The sequence below is a fragment of the Thalassophryne amazonica genome, chromosome 14 (assembly GCF_902500255.1).
Source record: "Thalassophryne amazonica chromosome 14, fThaAma1.1, whole genome shotgun sequence".
NCBI classification, from domain to species: Eukaryota; Metazoa; Chordata; class Actinopteri; order Batrachoidiformes; family Batrachoididae; genus Thalassophryne; species Thalassophryne amazonica.
The window spans coordinates 50,397,475-50,423,702 of record NC_047116.1 but is presented as its reverse complement, the minus strand read 5'-3'; the positions used below and the strand labels follow the sequence as shown (position 1 = coordinate 50,423,702).

At 41.5% G+C, this 26,228-nt stretch overlaps 1 protein-coding gene across 1 annotated transcript in view; it reads right to left on the bottom strand.

The window, feature by feature from the left end:
- The window catches only part of LOC117524084 (dynein heavy chain 7, axonemal-like), a 289,259-nt gene that overhangs the window by 15,424 nt on the left and 247,607 nt on the right, over nucleotides 1–26,228 (bottom strand). The window contains 3 exon segments of the mRNA XM_034185816.1: nucleotides 7,522–7,674; nucleotides 12,586–12,816; nucleotides 21,915–22,052. Of these exon segments, the coding sequence (XP_034041707.1) occupies nucleotides 7,522–7,674; nucleotides 12,586–12,816; nucleotides 21,915–22,052 (522 nt within the window).

The window sequence follows — 26,228 nt, the reverse complement described above, 5'->3', positions numbered from 1 at the left end:
CTCAGTAAGAGTATTGAAGATGGGTCATGGCTGGGTCTTCCAGCATGACAATGACCCCAAACACACAGCCAGGGCAACTAAGGAGGGGCTCCGTAAGAAGCATTTCAAGGTCCTGGAGTGGCCTGGCCAATCTCCAGACCTGAACTCAATAGAAAATCTTTGGAGGAAGCTGAAACTCCAAACCTGAAAGATCTAAAGAAGATCGGTATGGAGGAGTGGATCAAAATCCCTGCTGCAGTGTGTGCAAACCTGGTGGAAAAACTACAGGAAACGTTTGACCTCTGTAATTGCAAACAAAGGCTACTGTACCAAATATTAACACTGATTTTCACAGGTGTTCAAATACTTATTTCCAGCAGTAACATACAAATAAATTATTAAAAAAATCACACATTGTGATTTCCTGATTTTTTTTTTTTTTTTTTTAGATTATGTCTCTCACAGTGGACATGCACCTAAGATGAAAATGTCAGACCCCTCCATGATTTCTAAGTGGGAGAACTTGCAAAATCGCAGGGTGTTCAAATACTTATTTTCCTCACTGTATATATATATATATATATATATATATATATATATATATATATATATACAGTAGTGTTCAGAATAATAGTAGTGCTATGTGACTAAAAAGATTAATCCAGATTCTCACAAATCCAACAAGACCAAGCATTCATGATATGCACACTCTCAAGGCTATGAAATTGGGCTATTAGTAAAAAAAAGTAGAAAAGGGGGTGTTCACAATAATAGTAGTGTGGCATTCAGTCAGTGAGTTTGTCAATTCTGTGGAACAAACAGGTGTGAATCAGGTGTCCCCTATGTAAGGATGAAGCCAGGACCTGTTGAACATGCTTTTCTCTTTGAAAGCCTGAGGAAAATGGGACGTTCAAGACACTGTTCAGAAGAACAGCGTAGTTTGCTTAAAAAGTTGAAGAGGGGAAAACCTATACGCAGGTGCAAAAAATTATAGGCTGTTCATCTATAATGATCTCCAATGCTTTAAAATGGACAAAAAGCCAGAGACGCGTGGAAGAAAATGGAAAACAACCATCAAAATGGATAGAAGAATAACCAGAATGGCAAAGGCTCACCCACTGATCAACTCCAGGATGATCAAAGACAGTCTGGAGTTACCTGTAAGTGCTGTGACAGAAGACACCTGTGTGAAGCTAATTTATTTGCAAGAATCCCCCGCAAAGTCCCTCTGTTAAATAAAAGACGTGCAGAAAAGGTTACAATTTGCCAAAGAACACATGAAGGAATATTTTGTGGACAGAGTAAAATTGTTCTTTTTGGGTCCAAGGACTGCACAGCCACAGTTCACAGTGAAGACAGTGAAGCATGGTGGTGCAAGCATCATGATATGGGCATGTTTCTCCTACTATGGTGTTGGGCCTATATATTGCATACCAGGTATCATGGATCAGTTTGGATATGTCAAAATACTTGAAGAGGTCATGTTGCCTTATGCTGAAGAGGACATCCCCTTGAAATGGGTGTTTCAACAAGACAATGACCCCAAAAACACTAGTAAACGAGCAAAACCTTGGTTCCAAACCAGCAAAATTAATGCCTCACAGATGTGAGAAAATCATGAAAAACTGTGGTTATACAAGTAAATACTAGTTTAGTGATTCACAGGATTGCTAAAAAAGCAGTTTGAACATAATAGTTTTGAGTTTGTAGCGTCAACAGCAGATCCTACTATTATTGTGAACACCCCCTTTTCTACTTTTTTTTTACTAATAGCCCAATTTCATAGCCTTAAGAGTGTGCATATCATGAATGCTTGGTCTTTTTGGATTTGTGAGAATCTACTGAATCTACTGGTACCTTGTTTCCCATGTAACAATAAGAATCTTCTCAACTCGGCTTGCAAAATTATCCTGTTAACACACTGTGTCCTTTGAATGTTACTGCATATGTCGCACACAGACAAACACACACATAAATTCAAAATACATATCATGGTTAAGTAAGCAGCTGACACACTGGAAGTATTTGCTAACTAACTACAGCTGAGCCTTGAATGCTGGCAAAAATCCCAAGTGATTTTGGAACACATGGCTCACTACCAAACAAAATAGACATGCATGCTTGCTGCGTTTGTGGAAAACAAGGCTGAAAACATATTCATACTGACACCCCATGAAATATGAAGTTATGCTTGTCAGATCAAATACCTTTTTTTTTTAAAATAGTTGCCACTGTCCTTTAAGGACAAGCATCAGTTGAGACGCCTGACTTTCATGTTCACCGTGTGCTGACTTCAGGCAAGTGCGAACAAATTATTTTCACTGTGCTGAATGATTATAAACATGGACTATTTCACAAATGCTCATAATGAGGAAGACATTCTACGGAATGATGAACAGGACACACATGACACTCACACACATTACCTGCACAAACCCTACTCGTGACTGAAAGGAATTATGATGACTGGAGCTTTGGAATGCCACAATGTTAACAAAGCGGCTTTGTGTAACTTAGTATGCAACAGCTAAAATGTAGAGCTCAGCTCATTTCTCTTAAATGTGATACCACTTGTTTAACCAACATCCTGCGATGGAAGACAGCTGGCTGCTATGAAAGGTGCACTGAGGTGCATTGATACTGGCAAGAAAACAAACTAACCAGTCACAACAATGACTCATATGTTTAGTGCAGATACTAAATAGCAAGTAATTTCACAGCTGGTCATCTTTGACAGTGGTTCAGCAAATTTATGAGGAACGTAAAAGGGATAATCTATGGTTGGAAAAATCAAGTAACCGGCCGGGGGTCCGGGTCCCGCCAAGGAAGGCTTCTCAAAGCTCTGAAATGCATTTTGCTGCATTTTAGAGCAGTAAACTGAAGAAATTAATCAGACTTGCATGAGGTTTCGAGAAAATTTTGTTAAGTACAGCAGTCTGTGTATTTATTACCTGCGCCAACGAAGTTGGAAAGAGGTAAGTAGGTTATGTTTTCGCCCGTTTGTTTGTTTGTAAACAGCCTGCAACCCACAATTTTCATATACCGCTGTGAAATTTTTACAGAGGATTCATATCCTGATAAGCAAGAACTGATTCATTGTTCAAGGTCATAAGTCAAAGGTCAAAGTCAAGAAAAATATTGGAAAATTCCTTATCCTTTAATATTGACTGAATTTTCAAAAATTCATAACTTTGTCAAACAAGATCAAATTTCTTTCATATTTCACAGCGTTATGAAAGATGTATCCTTTATCGACTGACAAAGTTTCATGTGGATTTGATCCTTCTTCTTCTTCTTTGTCTTTCGGCTGTTCCCGTTAGGGGTCGCCACAGCAGATCAATCGTTTCCATCTCACCCTGTCCTCTGTATCTTCCTCTGTCACACCAACCACCTGCATGTCCTCTCTCAGCACATCCATGAACCTCCTCTTTGGTCTCCCTCTTCTCCTCCTGCCTGGTGGCTTCATTCTCAGCATCCTTCTCCCTATATACCCTGGGTCCCTCCTCTGCACATGTCCAAACCATCTCAATCTCGCCTCTCTGACTTTGTCTCTAAACCGTCCCACCTGAGCTGTCCCTCTGATATGTTCATTCCTAATCTTGTCCATTCTTGTCACTCCCAAAGAGAATCTCAACATCTTCAGCTCTGCCACCTCCAGCTCTGCCTCCTGTCTTTTTGTTAGTGCCACTGTCTCTAAACTATACAACATAGCTGGTCTCACTACTGTTTTGTAAACTTTCCCCTTCACCCTTGCTGATATTCTTCGGTCACAAATCACTCCTGCCACCTTTCTCCACCCACTCCACCCTGCCTGCACTCTCTTCTTCACCTCTCTACCACACTCTCCATTACTTTAAACAGTTGACCCCAAATATTTAAACTCATCTACTTTCACCACTTCTACTCCTTGTAACTGCACTATTCCACTGGGCTCCCTCTCATTCACACACATGTACTCAGTCTTGCTTCTACTGACTTTCATTCCCCTTCTCTCCAAAGCATATCTCCACTTCTCCAGACTAGACTCAACTTGCTCTCTACTCTCACTACAGATCACAATGTCATCTGCAAACATCATAGTCCATGGGGACTCCTGTCTGATCTCATCCGTCAACCTGTCCATCACCACTGCAAACAAGAAAGGACTCAGAGTTGATCCTTGGTGCAATCCCACCTCCACCTTGAATGAGTCTGTCATTCCGACTGCGCATCTCACCGCTGTCACACTATTCTTGTACATGTCCTGCACTACCCTAACATACTTCTCTGCCACTCCAGACTTCCTCATACAATACCACAACTCTTCTCTTGGCACCCTATCATAAGCTTTTTCTAAGTCCACAAACACACAATGTAACTCTCTGTCCTTCTCTGTACTTTTCCAACAGTATTCTCAGAGCAAACATTGCATCTGTAGTGCTCTTTCTCGGCATGAAACCATATTGCTGCTCACAGATCTTCACCTGTTTTCTAAGCCTAGCTTCTACTACTCTTTCCCATAACTTCATGCTGTGGCTGATCAGCTTTATGCCTCTGTAGTTACTGCAGCTCTGCACATCACCCTTGTTCTTGAAAATAGGAACCAGCACACTTCGTCTCCACTCCTCAGGCATGCTCTCACTTTCCAAGATTTTATTAAACAATCTGGTTAGAAACTCTACTGCTATCTCTCCTAGACATTTCCATGCCTCCACTGGAATGTCATCTGGACCGACTGCCTTTCCACTCTTCATCCTCATCATAGCAGCCCTCACTTCTTCCTTGCTAATCTCTTGTACTTCCTGATTTACTCTCACCACATCATCCAGCCTTTTCTCTCGCTCATTTTCTTTATTCATCAACTCTGCAAAATATTCCCTCCACCTTCTCAGCACACACTCCTCACTTGTCAGCACATTACCATGTGCATCTTTTACCACCCTAACCTGCTGCACATCCTTTCCAGCTCTGTCCCTTTGTCTGGCCAATCGGTACAAGTCCTTTTCTCCTTCCTTACTATTCAACTTCTTGTGCAGCTCGCAATATGCCTTTTCCTTTGCTTTTGCCACTTCTCTTTTCACCTTACGCCACATCTCCTTGTACTCCTGTCTACTTTCTTCATCTCTCCAACTATCCCAAAACTTTTTCGCCAACCTCTTTCTCCTTATGCTTTCCTGGACCTCCTCATTCCACCACCAAGTCTCCTTGTCTTCCTTCCACTGTCCAGATGTCATACCCAGTACTGTCCTAGCTGTCTCCCTCACCACATCTGCAGTACTTTTCCAGTTGTCCAAAATTGCTTCCCCTCCAACCAGTGCTTCTCTCACCTGCTTGCTAAATTTCACACAACAGTCTTCCTCCTTCAGCTTCCACCATCTGATACTTTGTTGAGCTCTCACTCTCTTCTTCTTCTTTACCCCTAAAGTCATCCTACAAACAACCATCCTGTGCTGTCTAGTGACACTCTCTCCTGCTACCACCTTACAGTCTGTGATTTCTTTTAGCTTGCATCTCCTATAAAGAATGTAGTCCACCTGTGTGCACCTTCCTCCACTCTTATATGTTACCCTGTGCTCCTCCCTTTTCTTAAAGTAGGTATTCACCACAGCCATTTCCATCCTTTTTGCAAAATCAACTACCATCTGTCCTTCCCCATTCCTATCCTTGATACCATATCTACCCATTACTTCCTCATCACCTCTGTTCCCTTCACCAACATGCCCATTGAAGTCTGCTCCTATCACCACTCTTTCATGCTTGGGCACACTCTCCACCACCTCATCTAACACACTCCAGAAATCTTCTTTCTCCTTCATCTCACAACCTACCTGTGGGGCATATGCACTGATGATATTCATCATCACCCCTTCAATTTCCAACTTCACACTCATCACCCTGTCAGACACTCGCTTAACCTCCAACACACTTTTAACATACTCTTCCTTTAAAATGACCCCAACACCATTTCTCTTCCTGTCCTCACCATGGTACAACAACTTGTACCCACCGCCGATGCTCCTGCTCTTACTTCCCTTCCACTTGGTCTCTTGCACACACAATGTCTACCTTTCCCCTCTCCATCATATCAGCCAGCTCTCTCCCTTTACCAGTCATACTACCAACATTCAAAGTCCCCACTCTCATTTCCACCCTTCTAGTTTTCTTGTTCTCCCGCTGTTCGCGGCAATGTTTTCCTCCTCTTCTTCGTCGTCTTCGCCCAGCAGCAGCCCAATTTCCACCGGCACCCTGTTGGGCAATAGCACCGGTGGCGGACGTTGTTAACCTGGGCTGCGACCGATCCGGTATGGGAATTCGATTCTGAGTCTGCATAGTTCGGTTGGCTTGTTTTACGCCGGATGCCCTTCCTGACGCAACCCTCCTCATTTATCCGGGCTTGGGACCAGCACTCAGAATGTACTGGCTGCACACCCCATGTGGCTGAGTTTTCATGTGGATTTGATCCATGTCATCACTCACGTTTGTTTCTCATTGCTGACCTGGTTTTTGTTTCCAATCACTCATCTACTAATATAAGCAATAGGTTAGTTACCATTTTGTTGTGTTTTATTCCTCTTTGCCGGTGTCCCACAGCACACTATACTGAAGGTTCTTGACATGGAGAAATACTTCCACCTGGTGGACATTTTCCATTAATGCAGGCTCCACCAAAAGCTCCAGTCTTTGATATTTTGCTCCCCTTTAATCTGACAACACCTGATCTTGCACTGTTAATAAAATAATAATTATAATAATACTGGCTTAGTGGTTAGCACGGTTGCCTTACACCAAGAAAATTTAGTCATGTAACAGAATATATTTGATCCATGATCCATATGGACTGACCTCCCATTTTGGCAAAAGCAATTTTTTTTATTCACTGATACTTTTCATGTTGCAGTTTTATACAATAGCTAAGTATTTTGTTTAAAAAATTCTCTAAAAAAATGGACACCTTTTTTCCCTCCCTGTAGAGCTTTATCTATGTTCGCAGACAAGATTGCGGCACCTTCCCCAGTAGGGGGAAGGCCGTCCTGCATCAGCAAGCCACGGTGGCCCCAAAACGAAGGCCAGTTATCAATAAAAATAAAGTCTTGCTGTTGATTGAATTATAATCCAACATGTACACCAAATGGGCTTTTCAATATTAATTTCAAATGTCCACAAAATCCACAATCTGGATCAAACTTTGTCAGGTGATAGTGAGTGCCAGTCTGCACCTCAGTTTCAAATATGAGAGTGATGGGGCATGTTTGATTAAGATATAATGTAAAAATACACATTAAATGGGGTTTTCAATGTTAAATTTAAATAGCCACAAAATCTGCAACATGGATCAATTCATGTGGATTTGATCCATTATTTATTTATTAATTCGACGTGGTACTTTGAATTACAGATTATTTTTTCATGTAAGTTAACTTTGTAGCACAGTATAAAGGTAAACGAATAACTCTTCTTTTTTGTTCTGTAGCCCACAGTGTCTTTGATAAAAGTTCAGTTTACTTAGCAGTCCAAAATAACAGCTTTCACCTTGGATGTTGACGTGATGGTGGATTACTGCACCTGTAAGAATTGGAGTCGTTCTAAGAAGTCGCTGACGTAGCTGCCCAGGGGTTTGAGGCTGGGGTAGGACTTCTTCATCCACATGCCTGGGACACGACCCTTCAAGATGCTGTTGACCACTTCTTCCAGCTCGGCAGACATCACCACCAGCCCCTGTGCAGAAACGTGCATAAAACTGCCGTCATTCATGTTCATAAAGACATTAAACAATTAACAACAACTGTGGTGAGCGTCACTCAGTTTTGGGGAGAATAAACATTGGTGATACAGCTGTACCCCTGTTCCAACATGTGTACGAGTGCATCACTTGAAAAGCCCCTTGTGGGATTTGATGACAGGCAGGCACATAATGGGAACTCTTATCGCTCAGCATGGCGCCTTTGATATGGAACAGACAATGTCCTCGTATGCTCTTGTGATGACCTGATTACTCTTCAATCTCACGAGAGGGACCCATCTTCATTTAATCTATTTTTTTTCTTTTTTATTTCTAAGGAAAAGTCATAAATTAACGATTTCATTTACACGATAAAAACTGACACAGCATTTGTATTGCAGCCACATGTGTTTGTTAGCTGGTTAATATCTTACAGTTTATGGAACACTCCAAAAGTAATAAGCCAACTTTCCCAAAATGTGAGAAAACATGTTGGCCCGAACCTGTGAGAGAATCAATTATGTTCTGGGGAAGGTTTTGTACAGCGTTGGTAAAGCCAGTGAGTTCTCAAAAAGTGACTGTACATTCTTCTGAAAATGTCACAAGTCCAAGTCTCTCCAAATGTAGCCACAGCCAAATCAGAATGCTTACTGTGCTTCAGTTTTGCCATATTTCAGGAGAGGCTGTACCACACCATTTTCTCCATTCCTTGAAGCAACGTCCAGCCAATATTGTGCTTGTGATCACATTTAATTATTTGCAACAGGCAACATGGTTAGGGCTATATCACCACCTGTTGCTTTGACATGTTCTTGACAGCACTTGACAATAGGTTTTGCATTTACATTTAGACAAAGATATTTTTAAAACAGTGCATGAATGGGAAAAAATGGAAATAAAAAACAATAAATAAATAAAAATGAAAATCCGCATGTAGAAAAATGCCTATGTATGTCTGGATCTGGCCGAAGCCTGGAAGTCTACACTTCAATCACATCTTGATTTTGTCATTTCAATTCTACTGTGGTGTACAGAGCCAATGGACCTGACTTATTAAAATGATACTTAGGACACCTTTAAATGATGAAGAGTCAGCACTTATAGTACCTGATTCGCTTCATGAAAATATTTTATTATTGCAATTGCTTGTCAACACTCTCACATTTTATTTAAGTAAGAATGTTCAGACAATTTTTTTTTTTTTTTTTTGCTGAACCACTCATGAAGAAGAAACATCCAACACTAAACTGCCATACCCTTTTCATCATACTGTATTACATGCAGAAGCAGTCAAAAGTTTCAACACACTTTCCCATACAGTGAGGAAAATAAGTATTTGAACGCCCTGCGATTTTGCAAGTTCTCCCACTTAGAAATCATGGAGGGGTCTGAAATTTTCATCTTAGGTGCATGTCCACTGTGAGAGACATAATCTAAAACAAAAAAAAAAATCCGGAAATTACAATGTATGATTTTTTTAATAATTTATTTGTATGTTACTGCTGCAAATAAGTATTTGAACACCTACCAACCAGCAAGAATTCTGGCTCACACAGACCTGTTAATTTTTCTTTAAGAAGCCCTCTTATTCTGCACTCTTTACCTGTATTAACTGCACCTGTTTGAACTTGTTACCTGTATAAAAGACACCTGTTCACACACTCAATCAATCACACTCCAACTTGTCCACCATAGCCAAGACCAAAGAGCTGTGTAAGGACACCAGGGACAAAATTGTAGACCTGCACATGGCTGGGATGGACTACAGGACAACAGGCAAGCAGCTTGGTAGAAGACAACAACTGTTATGATTATTTATTAGAAAGTGGAAGAAACACAAGATGACTGTCAGTCTCCCTCGGTCTGGGATTCCATGCAAGATCTCACTTTGTGGGTTAAGGATGATTCTGAGAAAGCTCAGAACTACACAGGAGGACCTGGTCAACGACCTGAAGAGAGCTGGGACCACAGTCACAAAGATTACATTAGTAACACATGATGCTGTCATGGTTTAAAATCCTGCAGGGCAGCAAGGTCCCCCTGCTTAAGCCAGCACATGTCCAGGCCGGTTTGAAGTTCACCAGTGACCATATGGATGATCCAGAGGAGGCATGGGAGAAGGTCATGTGGTCAGATGAGACCAGAATAGAGTTTTTTGGAATCAACTCCACTTACCATGTTTAGAGGATGAGAACAACCCCAAGAAAACCATCCCAACCATGAAGCATGGGGGGTGGAAACATCATACTCTGGAGGTGCTCTTCTGCAAAGGGAACAGGACGACTGCACCGTATTCATGGGAAGATGGATGGGGTCTTGTATTGCAAGATTTTGGCAAACAACCTCCTTCCCTCAGTAAGAGCATTGAAGATGGGCCATGGCTGGGTCTTCCAGCATGACAATGACCCCAAACACACAGCCAGGGCAACTAAGGAGGGGTTTCGTAAGAAGCATTTCAAGTTACTGGAGTGGCCTGGCCAGTCTCCAGACCTGAACTCAACAGAAAATCTTTGGAGGGAGCTGAAATTCCAAACCTGAAAGATCTAGAGAAGATCTGTATGGAGGAGTGGACCAAAATCCCTGCTGCAGTGTGTGAAAACCTGGTGAAAAACTACAGGAAACATTTGACAGGAAATGTTTGACCTCTGTAATTGCAAACAAAGGCTACTGTACCAAATAGTAATATTGATTTTCACAGGTGTTGAAATACTTATTTGCAGCAGTAACATACAAATAAATTATTAAAAAATTATACATTGTGATTACTGGATTTTTTCTTTTTTTTAGATTATGTCTCTCACAGTGGACATGCACCTAAGATGAAAATTTCAGACCCCTCCATGATTTCTAAGTGGGAGAACTTGCAAAATCGCAGGGTGTTCAAATACTTATTTTCCCACACTGTATATACTATGATTTTGTGGGATTGTTGTCTCTACTAGTTTCAAGACTCTATACACTCTTCCAGTTTTAACTGGCAAAAATAGTGCAACGGGCATTGTAGTTCACCTGGATGATACAAGACATCACAGTTTCAGCTAGAAAAGTGAGCATGGCCAAACTCCAATGGTTGTATCAAGGTAAAAATAAAATAAAAAAGAAATCTTAAAAACCTGTCAAATATGTGTTGGAGCTACCTACTAGCTACCCATGTACCGCATTTCAGCTCATTCTTCTTCTTTTTCTTTCAGCTGTTCCCATTAGGGGTCGCCACAGCAGATCAATCGTTTCCATCTCACCCTGTCCTCTGTATCTTCCTTTGTCACACCAAACACCTGCATGTCCTCCCTCAGCACATCCATAAACCTCCTCTTTGGCCTCCCTTGTCTCCTCCCACCTGGTGGCTCCATCCTCAGCATCCTTCTCCCTATATACCCTAGGTCCTTCCTCTGCACATGTCCAAACCATCTCAATCTCGCCTCTCTGACTTTGTCTCCAAACCATCCCATCTGAGCTGTCCCTCTGATAGATATGTTCATTCCTAATCTTGTGCATTCTTGTCACTTCAAAAGAGAATCTCAACATCTTCAGCTCTGCCACCTCCAGCTCTGCCTCCTGTCTTTTTGTTATTTCAGCTCAATATCTTTAAAAACTGCTGACTCTAGGCTTTAAAAATGGCTCCAGGTGGCATGCTCAATATGGCCGCCATGTTTGACACTGGACTGGAATGCCTCGAACAAACTTTGGTGTCTTTACAGGATGGAACATTTATGAGCTTGCTGATTGCTCAGATAAACTTTGGTGTCTTCATGGGTAGGGAAAAGCACACCAAATTTCAGCTCCATTGATTCAGTGGTTTTGGAGAAGATTTTAAAGTGACGGGTAGCACGGTGGCTTAGTTGTTAGCACCGTGGCCTCACAGTGAGAAGGTCATGGGTTCAATTCCCACCTGTGGCCTTTGTGTGGAGTTTACGTGTTCTCCCTGTGTTTGCGTGGGTTCTCCTCGGGTACTCTGGCTTTCTCCCACATCCAAAGACATGCAGGTTAGGTGAATTGGAAACTTTACATTATTCATAGGGGTGTGTGCGGGTGTGTGTTTGTTTGTCTATATGTGGCCCTGCAACAGACTGGTGTCCTGTCCAGGGTGTACCCCACCTTGCGCTCTATGACTGCTGGGTTAGGCTATAGCCCCTCGCGACTAAGTGGTTGAAGATGAGTGTGTGTTTAAAGTGACAACTAGAAAAGTGGGCATGGTCACAAGGGTCATATCAATGTCAAAATTGAAACTTTCACATAACCAGTCAGAAATATATTTTGGCTTGATGACAGCTTCCCATGTAGCAAATTTCAGCTCAATTGCTGCATAAATGGCTGACAAATGGCTATCTATATATGAGATTTTCAAGATGTGAGATATTTGAAATTGGACTGGAATGCCTTGAACAATGTTGTTATCCTCATGGGTAGGAATACGTATTCTTAGTTACAACTTCACTGATTCAGTGATTTCTGAGAATATGTTTAAAGTGACAACTGGAAAAGTGGGTGTAATCACAGTCCAGGAGTCACATCAAGGTCAAAATTTAAAATTTTGCAAAACCTGTTAGATCTGTTTTAAGGCTTGCTGATTGCTACCCATGTACCAAATTACAGCTCAGTTGCTGTATAAATGGGAGACAAATGGCTATATATGTGATTTTCAAGATGGCCACCATGGCAGCCATATTTGAAATTGGATTGGAACGCTTCGACCAAACTTTGGTGTCCCCATGGGTAGGAGGAACATGCACACCACGTTTCAGCTTCATTGGTTCAGTGGTTTCTGAGAAGAAGATGTTTACACCTGCTGTCACTGATGGACAGGCAACCCACAGCATAAGCCCACCAGAGCTTTGGTCCAAGTGAGCTAAAAATGTAATGTGAACTTTTTTCCACATTTGGCTACTCTCTGCTGGCTCTACGTGTACCTTTGTGGCCTTCTGAATGTTAATGGAGGACTCTCGGATGGTCTGGAGCAGTGTGTTGAAGCGACCCATCTCCTGCACCAGCACGGTGTTCATGCTCTGATGGTAGCTGGTGGGAAAGCACCGCATCACCGCCTCCAAGTCGTAGTCCTGAGGAAGCTTGCTCAAGATGTCGGCTGCCACATCAAAGACCATGTCATCTGGGGATTTGGCATCTGAGCGTGATGAATGGGACTGATCAGAGAGAGAAAGAAAAAAGGAGGGAGGAGATGAGAGGATTAGACGAGAAGGGGTGGCAGGGCTTGTATTTTTGATCGGCTTGACAGTTTTTGGAAATGGAACTTTTGCTAACTCTGATTTGTCAACTTATCTATTCCCTTTTAATATCTCTTTTTCCTCTACTGCTATTTTCATCCTTAATGTTAAAAGTTTCTGACTTCACACCTGGTACATACTCCAAGCCACTATTGTTAACATATGATTTGATGATTTGTGAAATTAACGTGCTTGTATTTAATAATAGGTTAGTTGATGTTTCTGGAATGATACATGTAGGAGGCTGGGGGTGGGGTGGGGTGGGGGGCAACTGCTATTATTAATTCTGCCTGCTGTGGATTTGTATGTCGGATAATTGGCACTTGAAGTTTACTTTGAAAGGCATATTTGCATATTTATTACAAATTCTTCCACCCTTCATTAAATAATCATGTCCACACTCAGCTCCACCAAGACAAAATAAAATAAAATAAAATAAATAAATAAAATAATCTCTGGAGCTGCCATTGCTGATATCTATCACATCACTTAGCACTTGATTTGATCTCTTTCTAAATCAAGCCTCCAGTTGCAACAGTCAAGTTTAAAATGATTGGAAATTCTGGAAAAAAAAACAAATCATGCATAATCACCCGAAATATATCATCACATCAATATTTTGAGTGTGCTATGCTTTTTCTTTATATTTGAGTTACTATTTCTGCATATGCACCTCAGCAGAGGATCTTGGTGTGCATTTTTTACCTACTTATTTTTATTCCAACACAAACTTAACATTGATTCGAACAACCAATCACAATAATAATCATTGGCTCTAATATGTAAATCTCCAATTTTCTCCTCAGTCCACCTTGCACCATTTACCTACTTGATGCTCAGTCACTCTACCAGCGGTAATGGATAATCATTGGCTAATGGCATCAGGGTTACAGTAGGGGAATGACAAATAGTGGTTTCATTCAATTTGAAGGTTCTCCCTGTTTATCGGTCATTAAGACTGATGAAACCGTATTAGATGCTAATAAAGTTCACACATGACTGAAGCCATTATTAATCTTGTTGAATGCAGTTTATAGGAATAAATGTCAGACTCCGCTGAGCTTTAATTTTCGCTTGCAGTCTGGAAGTGGTGATGGCCCTGGAGATAATTTTCAGGCCTACAGCTGTCAGAATATGTTTTAGTATGTAAGATAGCGTACTGTATGTGCATACTAAGAGATGGCATAAGCACAGATATGGAGCACGCGCATGACACAGTTGTTTGATATGGAACTCACATATGGAACTTGATTTTTGACATCAGACAAGTTACACTTTTGTCTTGTGAGAGCTTTGCTCTGCAGGTAAAAGTAAATATAATGGTATAAATAAGCATGTCTTTAACTCTGCAGAAGATCCAGGAAGTCTGTCATCCATCTTCAACAAGGTTTTGATGTGAAGCTTTTTAGAAACGATCAATCAGGGTAGACATACGCACATCACCAGGTGCAAGGCTACTGTGGTGAACATACAACAAAAAAAGGCCAGGCTGATATGCCTGGCCTGCATACGACATGCCATGCAAATGTTGCAAACACAATTAGTAAACAATGCAACCTCATCTTGCCAGTCTTTCAAATGGGTTACCGGTGCAAGCAACACGCAAATGTAGAGTGCATGTGCTGTGTGTGAATGGTTGTGGCAACAGCTTTATGAGGCATTTGAGGCGGCTCTGATTTTTCATGAGTGGGATCCGCCAGAGTGGGAGTGCCTACGTGCGCCAGTCAGCTTCAATCATGTTATGAGTGAAGGAGCCCTAAAAGAGGCAATATGCAAAGTCAACTAGCATCACCTTGATGAGAGCCAGAGCAAATGTATTAATTACATGAAAATTATTTACCATGTGTATTTTTTATTTCTCAGTCTTTATTCATTCAATTAATAGTGGTGTGAACAAACTGTAGAATGAGTCTAAACTACTGTTTAATTTAATTTGTTCATTTAATTATGTATTTACAAGTGAGGAAAATAAGTATTTGAACACCCTTCAATTTTGCAACTTCTCCCACTTAGAAATCATGGAGGGGTCTGAAATTTTCATCTTAGGTGCATGTCCACTGTGAGAGACATAATCAAAAAAAAAAAAAAAACGGAAATCACAATTTATGATTTTTTAATAATTTATTTGTATGTTACTGCTGCAAATAAGTATTTGAACACCTACCAACCAGCAAGAATTCTGGCTCACACAGACCTGTTAAGTTTTTCTTTAAGACGCCCTCTTATTCTGCACTCTTTACCTGTATTAATTGCACCTGTTTGAACTTGTTACCTGTATAAAAGACACCTGTTCACACACTCAATTAATCACACTCCAACTTGTCCACCATAGCCAAGACCAAAGAGCTGTCAAAGGACACCAGGGACAAAACTGTAGACCTGCACAAGGCTGGGATGGACTACAGGACAACAGGCAAGCAGCTTGGTAGAAGACAACAACTGTTATGATTATTTATTAGAAAGTGGAAGAAACACAAAATGACTGTCAATCTCCTTCAGTCTGGGATTCCATGCAAGATCTGACTTTGTGGGGTAAGGATGATTCTGAGAAAGCTCAGAACTACACAGGAGGACCTGGTCAATGACCTGAAGACAGCTGGGACCACAGTCACAAAGATTACATTAGTAACACATGATGCTGTCATGGTTTAAAATCCTGCAGGGCAGCAAGGTCCCCCTGCTCAAGCCAGCACATGTCCAGGCCCATTTGAAGTTCACCAGTGATCACCTGCATGATCCAGAGGAGGCAAGGGAGAAAGTCATGTGGTCAGATGAGACCAGAATAGAGCTTTTTGGAATCAACTCCACTTACCATGTTTAGAGGATGAGAACAACCCCAAGAAAACCATCCCAACCGTGAAGCATGGGGGTGGAAACATCATACTCTGGGGGTGCTCTTCTGCAAAGGGGACAGGACGACTGCACTGTATTGAAGGGAGGATGGATGGGGTCATGTATTGCAACATTTTGGCAAACAACCTCCTTCCCTCAGTAAAAGCATTAAAGATGGGCCATGGCTGGGTCTTCCAGCATGACAATGACCCCAAACACACAGCCAGGACAACTAAGGAGGGGCTCCGTAAGAAGCATTTCAAGGTCCTGGAGTGGCCTGGCCAGTCTCCAGACCTGAACTCAATAGAAAATCTTTGGAGGGAGCGGAAACTCCAAATCTGAAAGATCTAGAGAAGATATGTATGGAGTAGTGGACCAAAATCCCTGCTGCAGTGTGTGCAAACCTGGTGAAAAACTACAGGAAACGTTTGACCTCTGTAATTGCAAACAAAGGCTACTGTACCAAATATTAACATTGATTTTCACAGGTGTTCAAATACTTATTTGCAGCAGTAACATACAAATAAATTATTAAAAAATCATACATTGTGATTTCCAGATTTTTTTTTTTTTAGATTATGTCTCTCACAGTGGACATGCACCTAAGATGAAAATTTCAGACCCCTCCATGATTTCTAAGTGGGAGAACTTGCAAAATCGCAGGGTGTTCAAATACTTATTTTCCTCACTGTATGTACATTTTAATCATCATCTGGTCTTGGTATGATGAACATTTTTGGGAACCAACATGTTTACACTAGCTTTAGTTCTGTAAAGCTAATGTTCTCTTATTCGGTGTTTTTGAGCCCAAAAAAAAAAGTCCAAGGTTAATTTGGATCATACAAGTTAGTGGTTACCAGTTATTTGCAGCTTCAACAAAATGTTTTAACTGTTTATTGGTTTAGCATGGTCACAGTTAACTTTTCATTTAGTGGATTAACTTTTTGGTTAGCTGAGCCCACAGCCTAACAGCCCTAACATCACAGAGTTATTAACACCCAGCACAGTGGCTTAGTGGTTAGCAGTGTTTCCTCACAGCAAGAAGATCATGGGTTCGATTTCCACCTGTGGTCTTTCTGTGTGGAGTTTGCATGTTCTCCCCGCATTTGTGTATGTTTTCTCCGGGTGCTCCAGTTTCTTCCCAAATTTAAAGACATGCAGGCTAGGTGAATTGGAAACTTTATAATTGTCCAGGTCTCCCTTGCAAAAGAGGTCTCAATCTCAAACGTGGTTAAATAAAGATTAAATTAGACACCAGTCACACCTTGGCCATTTAACCAGCGTATGCTGAGCTTATTAAAAATGCTGGCATATGCTGGAGTACGTGTAATAACTTATGGCGAAGTTTTGTTCAAATTAGGAGCATGTTGAAGCACACTGATATACATCATAATATGGTGAGTACATCGAAAAATTTTGGCCATGCATTATTTTCAACGTATGCCAGTGTATGGCTCATACGTCCCACATACGCAGACCATACGCTGTCGGTAAGTTATGCAATTGTTGACACGTTTCTTGTAAATTACTCATAAGTTGAAATACGTTGCTTGATGCTGTCCATTGATTGGCTGAATAACTGAAACATGCAGCCATGTGAACAGTTCAGACTGTTACAAATAAATCTATTAAATCTATTCACACACAGAGTAAATATAAATTCTTAATCTTACCTGTTTGTTTCAGATTCGTCATCACATCATGCCAAAAATGTGTCCACAAAAAGCACCCTGATTTTGGAAAATGACATGTTAAAATACTTTAGTTCCTTGTCGTAGCTGAAGAAATGTAGCTTTTTAAAGAAGTTCCTCTGTGTTTTGTGCGTTTCTCAGCTTGAACCAGAAAATGCCAGCACTTTGTCCCACAACAAGAATATTAACTTATTTTAAAAGTTAAGAGTCACAGCGCCTCATTTATTCATCTTAGAGTTTATCACAGCCATCAGTCGATTCTTCAGCATTCTGCATGCGATGCACATAAATCCCATGATCCACCAAGACAAAAAAAATAAATAAAAAAATTTAAAATATGTTAAATTACTCTGTTTGGCCTCTGTAAATGGAGAGGTTACATGACAGCATACGCATGCTCAGTGACATGCCTGTCAATATTTACATGTTCCACCTGCCAAACAAAAGCATTCTGTGGGCGGTGAAAACAGAAATCAAGCCAGACTTAACTGTTCCAACCCGTACCATACCGTGCAGTACTGACCCAAACCGCTCCGTGGAAATGGGGCTGTTAGCATACACTGGCTAAATTGTCAAGGTGTGACAGCTGCATAACGTATTTGATGTATCCAGCGTATTAGGCGCATTTTTCATACATCGGCCTATGCTGGCTACCTTGTCAAGGTGTGACAGGGCCTAAAGTAATGATATAAGAAGTAGAGATTGCTTTTGTTGAGATATCATGCCATAGGTATTAAAGGCACTACGCTGCGGTGGTTTGAATCATATTTATCTAATAGATTACAATTTGTTCATGTAAATGGGGAATCTTCTTCACAGACTAAGGTTAATTATGGAGTTCCACAAGGTTCTGTGCTAGGACCAATTTTATTCACTTTATACATGCTTCCCTTAGGCAGTATTATTAGACAGCATTGCTTAAATTTTCATTGTTACGCAGATGATACCCAGCTTTATCTATCCATGAAGCCAGAGGACACACACCAATTAGCTAAACTGCAGGATTGTCTTACAGACATAAAGACATGGATGACCTCTAATTTCCTGCTTTTAAACTCAGATAAAACTGAAGTTATTGTACTTGGCCCTACAAATCTTAGAAACATGGTGTCTAACCAGATCCTTACTCTGGATGGCATTACCCTGACCTCTAGTAATACTGTGAGAAATCTTGGAGTCATTTTTGATCAGGATATGTCATTCAATGTGCAAATTAAACAAATATGTAGGATTGCTTTTTTGCATTTGCGCAATATCTCTAAAATTAGAAAGGTCTTGTCTCAGAGTGATGCTGAAAAACTAATTCATGCATTTATTTCCTCTAGGCTGGACTATTGTAATTCATTATTATCAGGTTGTCCTAAAAGTTCCCTGAAAAGCCTTCAGTTAATTCAAAATGCTGCAGCTAGAGTACTGACAGGGACTAGAAGGGGAGAGCATATTTCACCCATATTGGCCTCTCTTCATTGGCTTCCTGTTAATTCTAGAATAGAATTTAAAATTCTTCTTCTTACTTATAAAGTTTTGAATAATGAGGTCCCATCTTATCTTAGGGACCTCATAGTACCATATCACCCCAATAGAGCGCTTCGCTCTCAGACTGCAGGCTTACTTGTAGTTCCTAGGGTTTTTAAGAGTAGAATGGGAGGCAGAGCCTTCAGCTTTCAGGCTCCTCTCCTCTGGAACCAGCTCCCAATTCGGATCAGGGAGACAGACACCCTCTCTACTTTTAAGATTAGGCTTAAAACTTTGCTTTTTGCTAAAGCTTATAGTTAGGGCTGGATCGGGTGACCCTGAACCATCCCTTAGTTATGCTGCTATAGACTTAGACTGCTGGGGGGTTCCCATGATGCACTGAGTGTTTCTTTCTCTTTTTGCTCTGTATGCACCACTCTGCATTTAATCATTAGTGATTGATCTCTGCTCCCCTCCACAGCATGTCTTTTTCCTGATTCTCTCCCCTCAGCCCCAACCAGTCCCAGCAGAAGACTTCCCCTCCCTGAGCCTGGTTCTGCTGGAGGTTTCTTCCTGTTAAAAGGGAGTTTTTCCTTCCCACTGTCGCCAAGTGCTTGCTCACAGGAGGTCGTTTTGACCGTTGGGGTTTTTCCGTAATTATTGTATGGCTTTGCCTTACAATATAAAGCACCTTGGGGCAACTGTTTGTTGTGATTTGGTGCTATATAAATAAAATTGATTTGATTTGATATCTCCATAAACAACTACAATATTTATATCTGTTCTATTTAATTAATGCTGCCTGCTATAATTTATTGGAAGGCAATAAAATATTTAAAGTTGGCAAGGGTACTGAAAAAAACATGCCGGAGACTAGAGGGAACTATGTGTGAGCACACTCGAAGCTGTGCACACTTGTGAGATGGTATTATTGTGTTTATATGTAAATGTGCCTTAGTATCATATATGTCCTGCAGTCTCTATTATGTGTGTATGTGCGTGTCCTGCATGCCATTTGAAAATCTACCAAGCGAGTAATTTTAACTGAGCATCTGGGATGTTGGGCCAGTGGGTGTGTGTCGGTTTTAATGACTGTCCCAAAGCTGGTGCTGAAAGTTCACATTTAAGTGTCTGACATGCTTATTTCGCGATTTAGGGCCCCTTCACACATAAGACGATTGAAGCTGACTAGTACATGAAGAAGGAATTGCATGCCATTCATGAAAAATCGGAGCCGCCTCAAACGCCTTGTACACCTGCCGCTACAACCATTCGTGCACACAATTGTCCGAAAGACAGTAAATGCCCTGTGCATGCACGAACACACACGAACATCTAACACCATTCACTGGACGCATAGAAAAGGTAGGGCTATTCGCTCACCTGGTTCGATACTAGAGAGCTGGCGATCACATTCGACCTGTCTGTGAAAAGTGCCACATGAAAGAGGCGTAACCTAGCAATGCACATGGGTGTGACTGTGCCGACCCCCACACCCAAACACACACACACACAAATGGCGTGTGACACAATGGAGTGTGCTCCCTACCACCACCAACACACACACACACACACACACACACACACACACACACACACACACACACACACACACACACACACACACACACACCATGAATCCAACATTGTCAGCTGTGGCTGAAGGTCCCAGAGTCTGGTGCAGGACCAGCTGACCGCTACATACTGCAGCTCAGCTGGAGAACACACAGTGCATATGTGTGAGTGGGCGCTCATGCTTTCATGAGAAACGGCCAGCATCTAAGCGCATGGCACGGTGTGAAGCCGCCCATCTGGCTGATGTCATTTCCACCACGTAAATTGAAGTTTATATGACACACAAAAATAGTTTAAATTAAATCAAACAAATAAGAGTGAACGCATGAACTCATTCTTGTGTGATGGCTTTGCTGTGGACACACAGTGACTGTCAGCAGACTGCCGACTGACTGACAGCTGGACATGACCATGCATGCAAGGTGTTACATGACAACATAGACATCAGACAGATGCAGGACAAGCACATAATAATACATACATGAAATTAAAATCACAGAACAAAGCAACAGTGAGTGAGCCTTTTTTTTCTGTGAGGTCTGCCAAGATCTGCTGACAGAGGTGGCCGTGTCCCCCTGCGACATGCAGCTGTTCAAATTTCTGTGTTCGCAAATCCCAGCTCGGGAACACCTGTAGTGGCTTGTAGAATATGAAGTCACATATCCTACAAGAATGCAGCATGTCGGCATACTGTCCTCGCGTGGGAATAAACTAAAACATATCGCTGCAGTTGACCGTCATGACAGCACGCCGCAAAGCTGCTGAATATTGTGCCATGCAAGAAATCACCCCATGGGATGCCCCCGCCAGGCACGTGTCACTGTGGGATTTCCCCACATTGTAAAATAATTCAAACACATATCACATTTGCAGCAGATCACAGCTGATGTGTTCACGACGCGAGCGCTGGCTCTTCAGGAGATGAGAGCATCAGGCAATTCATGTAAAACATGAAAGAGAACAGTAATCCACGTCTTCATTACTTCCTGGCGTACGTCTAGGTGGAGGCTAAATCCACTCTTTATAACAGGAATTAAGTATTATAAATTGTAGTGTTTTTATTTTTTCCCTCGCTGCTGTGTGCGCAACTTTCCATGTGCTCGACTGTGTTTGTGCACGCCAACACGAGAGTGCATGAAACCATCGCCGTGGTTTCGTGCACACCTGTCCGAACGTGCATTTCTCGGACAGCAGGTGGAATGTTTCGTGGTTCCCCATTTCGTTTTTGGTTTGTGGATTGTCTTCCGGTTTCTGCGTCTTTCGTATTATGCATGAAGGAGCCCTTAACAATGTCAAAAAACAATGTGCTTATGGGATCATGATGAAACCTCTATATTCATCTGCAGAATTGTTAAAAATTACACAAAAGTTGAAATTTCGAACATTTACAAATCTGTGCATACCTGGCATTGTGTATACCAGCTATTGGAAAGCAGCTAATCAATAAGGTCCAGGTGACTTTACCTGTGTGAGCAGGATGCTGTCAAACAGCAGCTGTGTCTCAGCTTGATCTTTGGTAATATCTGCATTGGCATTCATGCCGAAAATCTCTGGCGATGGGTTGAGTGGCAGCGATTTGGTGTATTCGATATAGCTGTCGTACTGTAAAAGATGCAAAAGAGAGAGGGGAAAAAAAGAGAGAGGGGAAAAAAACAGAAAGTGGATGACCTTTTTTAACACAATATGCAGAAACATATCAAGTAATAGCGCTCATTGAAAAAACAAGTCGACTCCTCAGATTGCTGACATTTATTATAATGACTTTGTAAATGTGACTTCATGAATAAAAGATGTGGTTGGAAGGGAGGGTGCAGCGCTAAAGAACAAAATGCCAAATAAAATGGAGCACACAATAGATTGCACTTGTGTTAACAAATACATCAACCCACACTGATGGTGGCTGCCTGCTGTGCCCTGTTACACACATTTTATCTCCTAATGACTTTTTAAAGGTAGCTCAAAAACACTACCAAGCAAGTGCAAGTTGTATAATACATTTTAGTCGAAAAAAAAAAACACGTTAACTCAAGAGTTTGAGCTTTTCTTGAATTTTCTGCATAGATTTTTTGTAACTGATAGGCATATGGTCAAGATGCTTCAGCTCTGCTGTTCTAAATGGAGGAAAGCCCCACTGAGAGAGAAATACAAACCTTAGAAATGATTTATTGCCAATGGATGTCGTTCTAAAGTACCAGAATCACAGACAAAAACACCAGCTCCCATTAGCCATTCCTCCTCACCCCTACATCTTACTCTGCATCAAGAAGGAAGTTCTCTTAAATCACTTCAACATAGCATTCACTAACAAATCTGTGAGCATAAGCAGTTACTTCATGAAGCCTGTTGTTTCTTCACTGGGTGCCCTCTATCCACACTGGACTTCATGGCTCTTACTGTCTCAGAAGAGCCAATACCATCCTAAAGGACTTATCCCACCCTGGTGTAAGCTACTGCCATCAGACAGGCGGTACAGGGCCATTAAAGCAAGTACTGTACATATAGATTAACAAGCAGTTTCTACCCAACTGCTGTTCTAGCTTTGAATGCTACTGGAACTAAATAGCCATGTCACATGCTACACTTCAAAATGAGTGTAATATCTGTTTATGTGCAATATCCACTGCCACTAGAATATCCAGTTTTGTACATATTATATATATATATATATATATATATATATATATATATATATATATATATATATATATACACACACAATCTCTTTTTTGCTACTACATACTTTTGTTTTATTTGCGCTTTGAACACACCTTTTTCATTCTGTTAAATGTTATATTTATTTTCTTCTGTTCCTCAGACCTTTTATGGCTGTGTGCGGTTTACACAGGTTTATATTAGCAATGAAAGGCTTGCACCTTACTTGTTACAATGACAATAAAGAATCTGTTTCTTAACATGACCAAAGCTGTAAAAAAAAAAAAACAGGTTCAGGTGGTTCAGGTAACTTTATTTCTACCTGTAGGGAGATTTGTCTTGTAGCAAACAGAAAAGGGCGTCCATGTTAGTCAGGCACAACAATAACAATAAAAAACTTCACACATAGTGCGAATACATACAACTCAGGGTGACTCATGGCAGTAGAGCTCGTATGAGCACACCACAAAACATTGCGCCGACTGGCAGGCGTGCACAATGCTGGTGTGACAGTTCGTGCACACAACGGTGTCTTTTGAGCAGGAACACAGTGCAAGCTGCTGCAGCTGCTTGCACTGTGTTCCATAGAACGAGGTGCACCACATCGCGCCACTGTTGTGGGAAAAAGTAAAATATAAAAACAGCTGGGGGAGGTGTGTGTGGATCGGGCGGTCTGGGCGGCTTTGACTGAGCTGCTGCCCCCGCGACCCGACTCTGGATAAAGCGTAAGAAAATGGATGGATGGATGGATGGATGGATGGATGGAAAAAAACAGCTGTGTAATTAGTGAATATCACTGGGTTGATATAAATAATACATTAAAGGGGACGCAATACAGAACCCCGTGGTTAAATAACCTTGGTTAAATAAAAAAAAAAGCCACTCACAGGATTTGAACCCACACACTCTGATTACCAGATGGAAACTTTACCACTGCACTACAATCACTGTATTGTAACAGGAGCGTGAAATGGTTAAAATCAACAAGCAGATAAACATATTTTCTAAAAAAAGAAAAAAAGCACTGTGATAACTGACCAAATGTTTGGTACGGCGTATTTCTGCTAATACATGACTGAAAGTGGCATATTTGTCATACTGTCGGCTTGTCCTGGTCCTGCGGAGCACCGCTTGCAGCCCTCATGGCCTGACACGTGTGTCAGATGTGACATTCTGATCGCCTGCTGTGTGTCCAAATGGACTGATGGTCTGTTTTTATGTATTTCCAACAAGCAAACACAAATGCGTGTCCGTCAAAACATGGGACCTGTGCTGCAGCTGTGATGTCCAGAACCAGAGCTGTCTCAACATCTGTGGGCAGCCAGCCACACCCCCCTGCTGTCCTGGGGGGTGTTGAGCAGGGAACACACGTACATGTATTGTAGAGGGAAACGACACTCTGGCATGCCACATGTGCAATTTTACAGTTGTGCGGGCACTTAGACAAATTTCACTGCCAACTCGACAATGATCGTCGGCTGACTGTTTTTGTGATGATAGTGCAAATGGCCAAACATTTTCTAAGTGCCAAACGAGCGGTGTTAGATGTTCGTGTGTGTCAGTTGGAATTTGGCCAACACTTGCCGCAAGAGGGTCCGAATGGGCTCTCACAGTGCACACTCTGTCTTTCAGCCACTGGTGTGTGCACATAGTTGTAGCAACAGGTGTACGAGGCAGCTATGATTTTACACGTTTTGCACACTATTCCTGCTTCATGCGTACTTTATGCGCAAATCGACCAAATTCGCACTATGTGTGAAGGGGCCCTAACAAGGAACATATGCAAAACAAAAGTGTGACAGACACAACCAGGCACTCACAAGCTTACCAAAGGAATAAAAACAGGCATCAAGAGACACCAATAAAAGACCACCAACATAAAATCAATGTGCAAAAGGCAAATAAATATATAAATATGTGCAACCCCTAGTAAGATTTATTCAAGTGCACAATTGCCGCTGGAATAAAGCTACTCCTGTAGCGTTTTGTGCTACACCTTGGGACTTTGAACCTACGGCCAGAAGGAAGGAGCTGGAATTCGTTAGCCAGAGGGTGGGAATCATCACTATCTACTGTAACTGTTTGGTGTACAGGGATTCTAAACTCAGCTGCGACTCACCAACCAATCAACCGACTGGACCATTTAATAATCTGACCCAGTCTGTTCCTGTCTTTCAGTGTCAGACTGCCAAACCATGCCACCAAAGGAAAAGATAAAAGAGATTCAATAAAAGCTTGATAAAATAGTGTTAACATGGTTCGGCTGATGTGGAAGTAGGACAGCTTCCTGAGGCAGAACAAGTGCTGGTGCCCCTTCCTGTACACCACCTCACAGTTTGCCTCAAACTTCAGTGAATTATCAATGATAGTCCCAAGGTATTTATAAGTTTGCACAATTTCAACTGGTTGGCCATTAATTATTGTTTTGTCAGGTGTGCTGGCATGCTTCCTAAAATCAATGACCGTATCTTTAGTTTTTAATGTACTGAGCTGAAGAAGTGAGTCCTCACACCATTTAACAAAGTGGACGACTATCGGACCGTGGCCGTTCTCATTGTCCCACAGCAGACTGGCAATCACTGTGTCATCCGCGTATTTTAAAATGAGCCTGTTTTTAAAAGTGTTCTGACACATATTGGTATAAAGAATAAATAACAAAGGTGAGAGCACACACACTTGTGGCGAGCCAGTAGAAGAACACACTTTATTTGATAAAAGCTCATTCACTCTGACTTTCTGTGTTCTGTTTGTTAAAAAGTCTAAAATCCAGTCCACAGGATTATTGCTTAGTTTTAAATATTCTAAAAGTCTTTGGGTTAAAATACAAGGTTGAATTTGTTAAAAGCTGAAGAGAAGTCAATAAATAAAAGTGGGGCATGACATCCACTTCCCTCCAGATGTCTAAAATCAGATTAATCAGAGTGAGTGTGGCATCCTCCACTCCTCTGTTAGGCCTGTAAGCAAATTGTAAGGGATCAAGTGCACGCCTAATGCTTTTTAGGATTGATGTTAAGGCAACAGGCCTAAAATCATTCAAGGTTGTGGGATTGCTGGATTTAGGAAGTGGGACCACAACAGCATCTTTCCACACTTTGGGAACATGCTGTGTTTCCAAGGACTGATTAA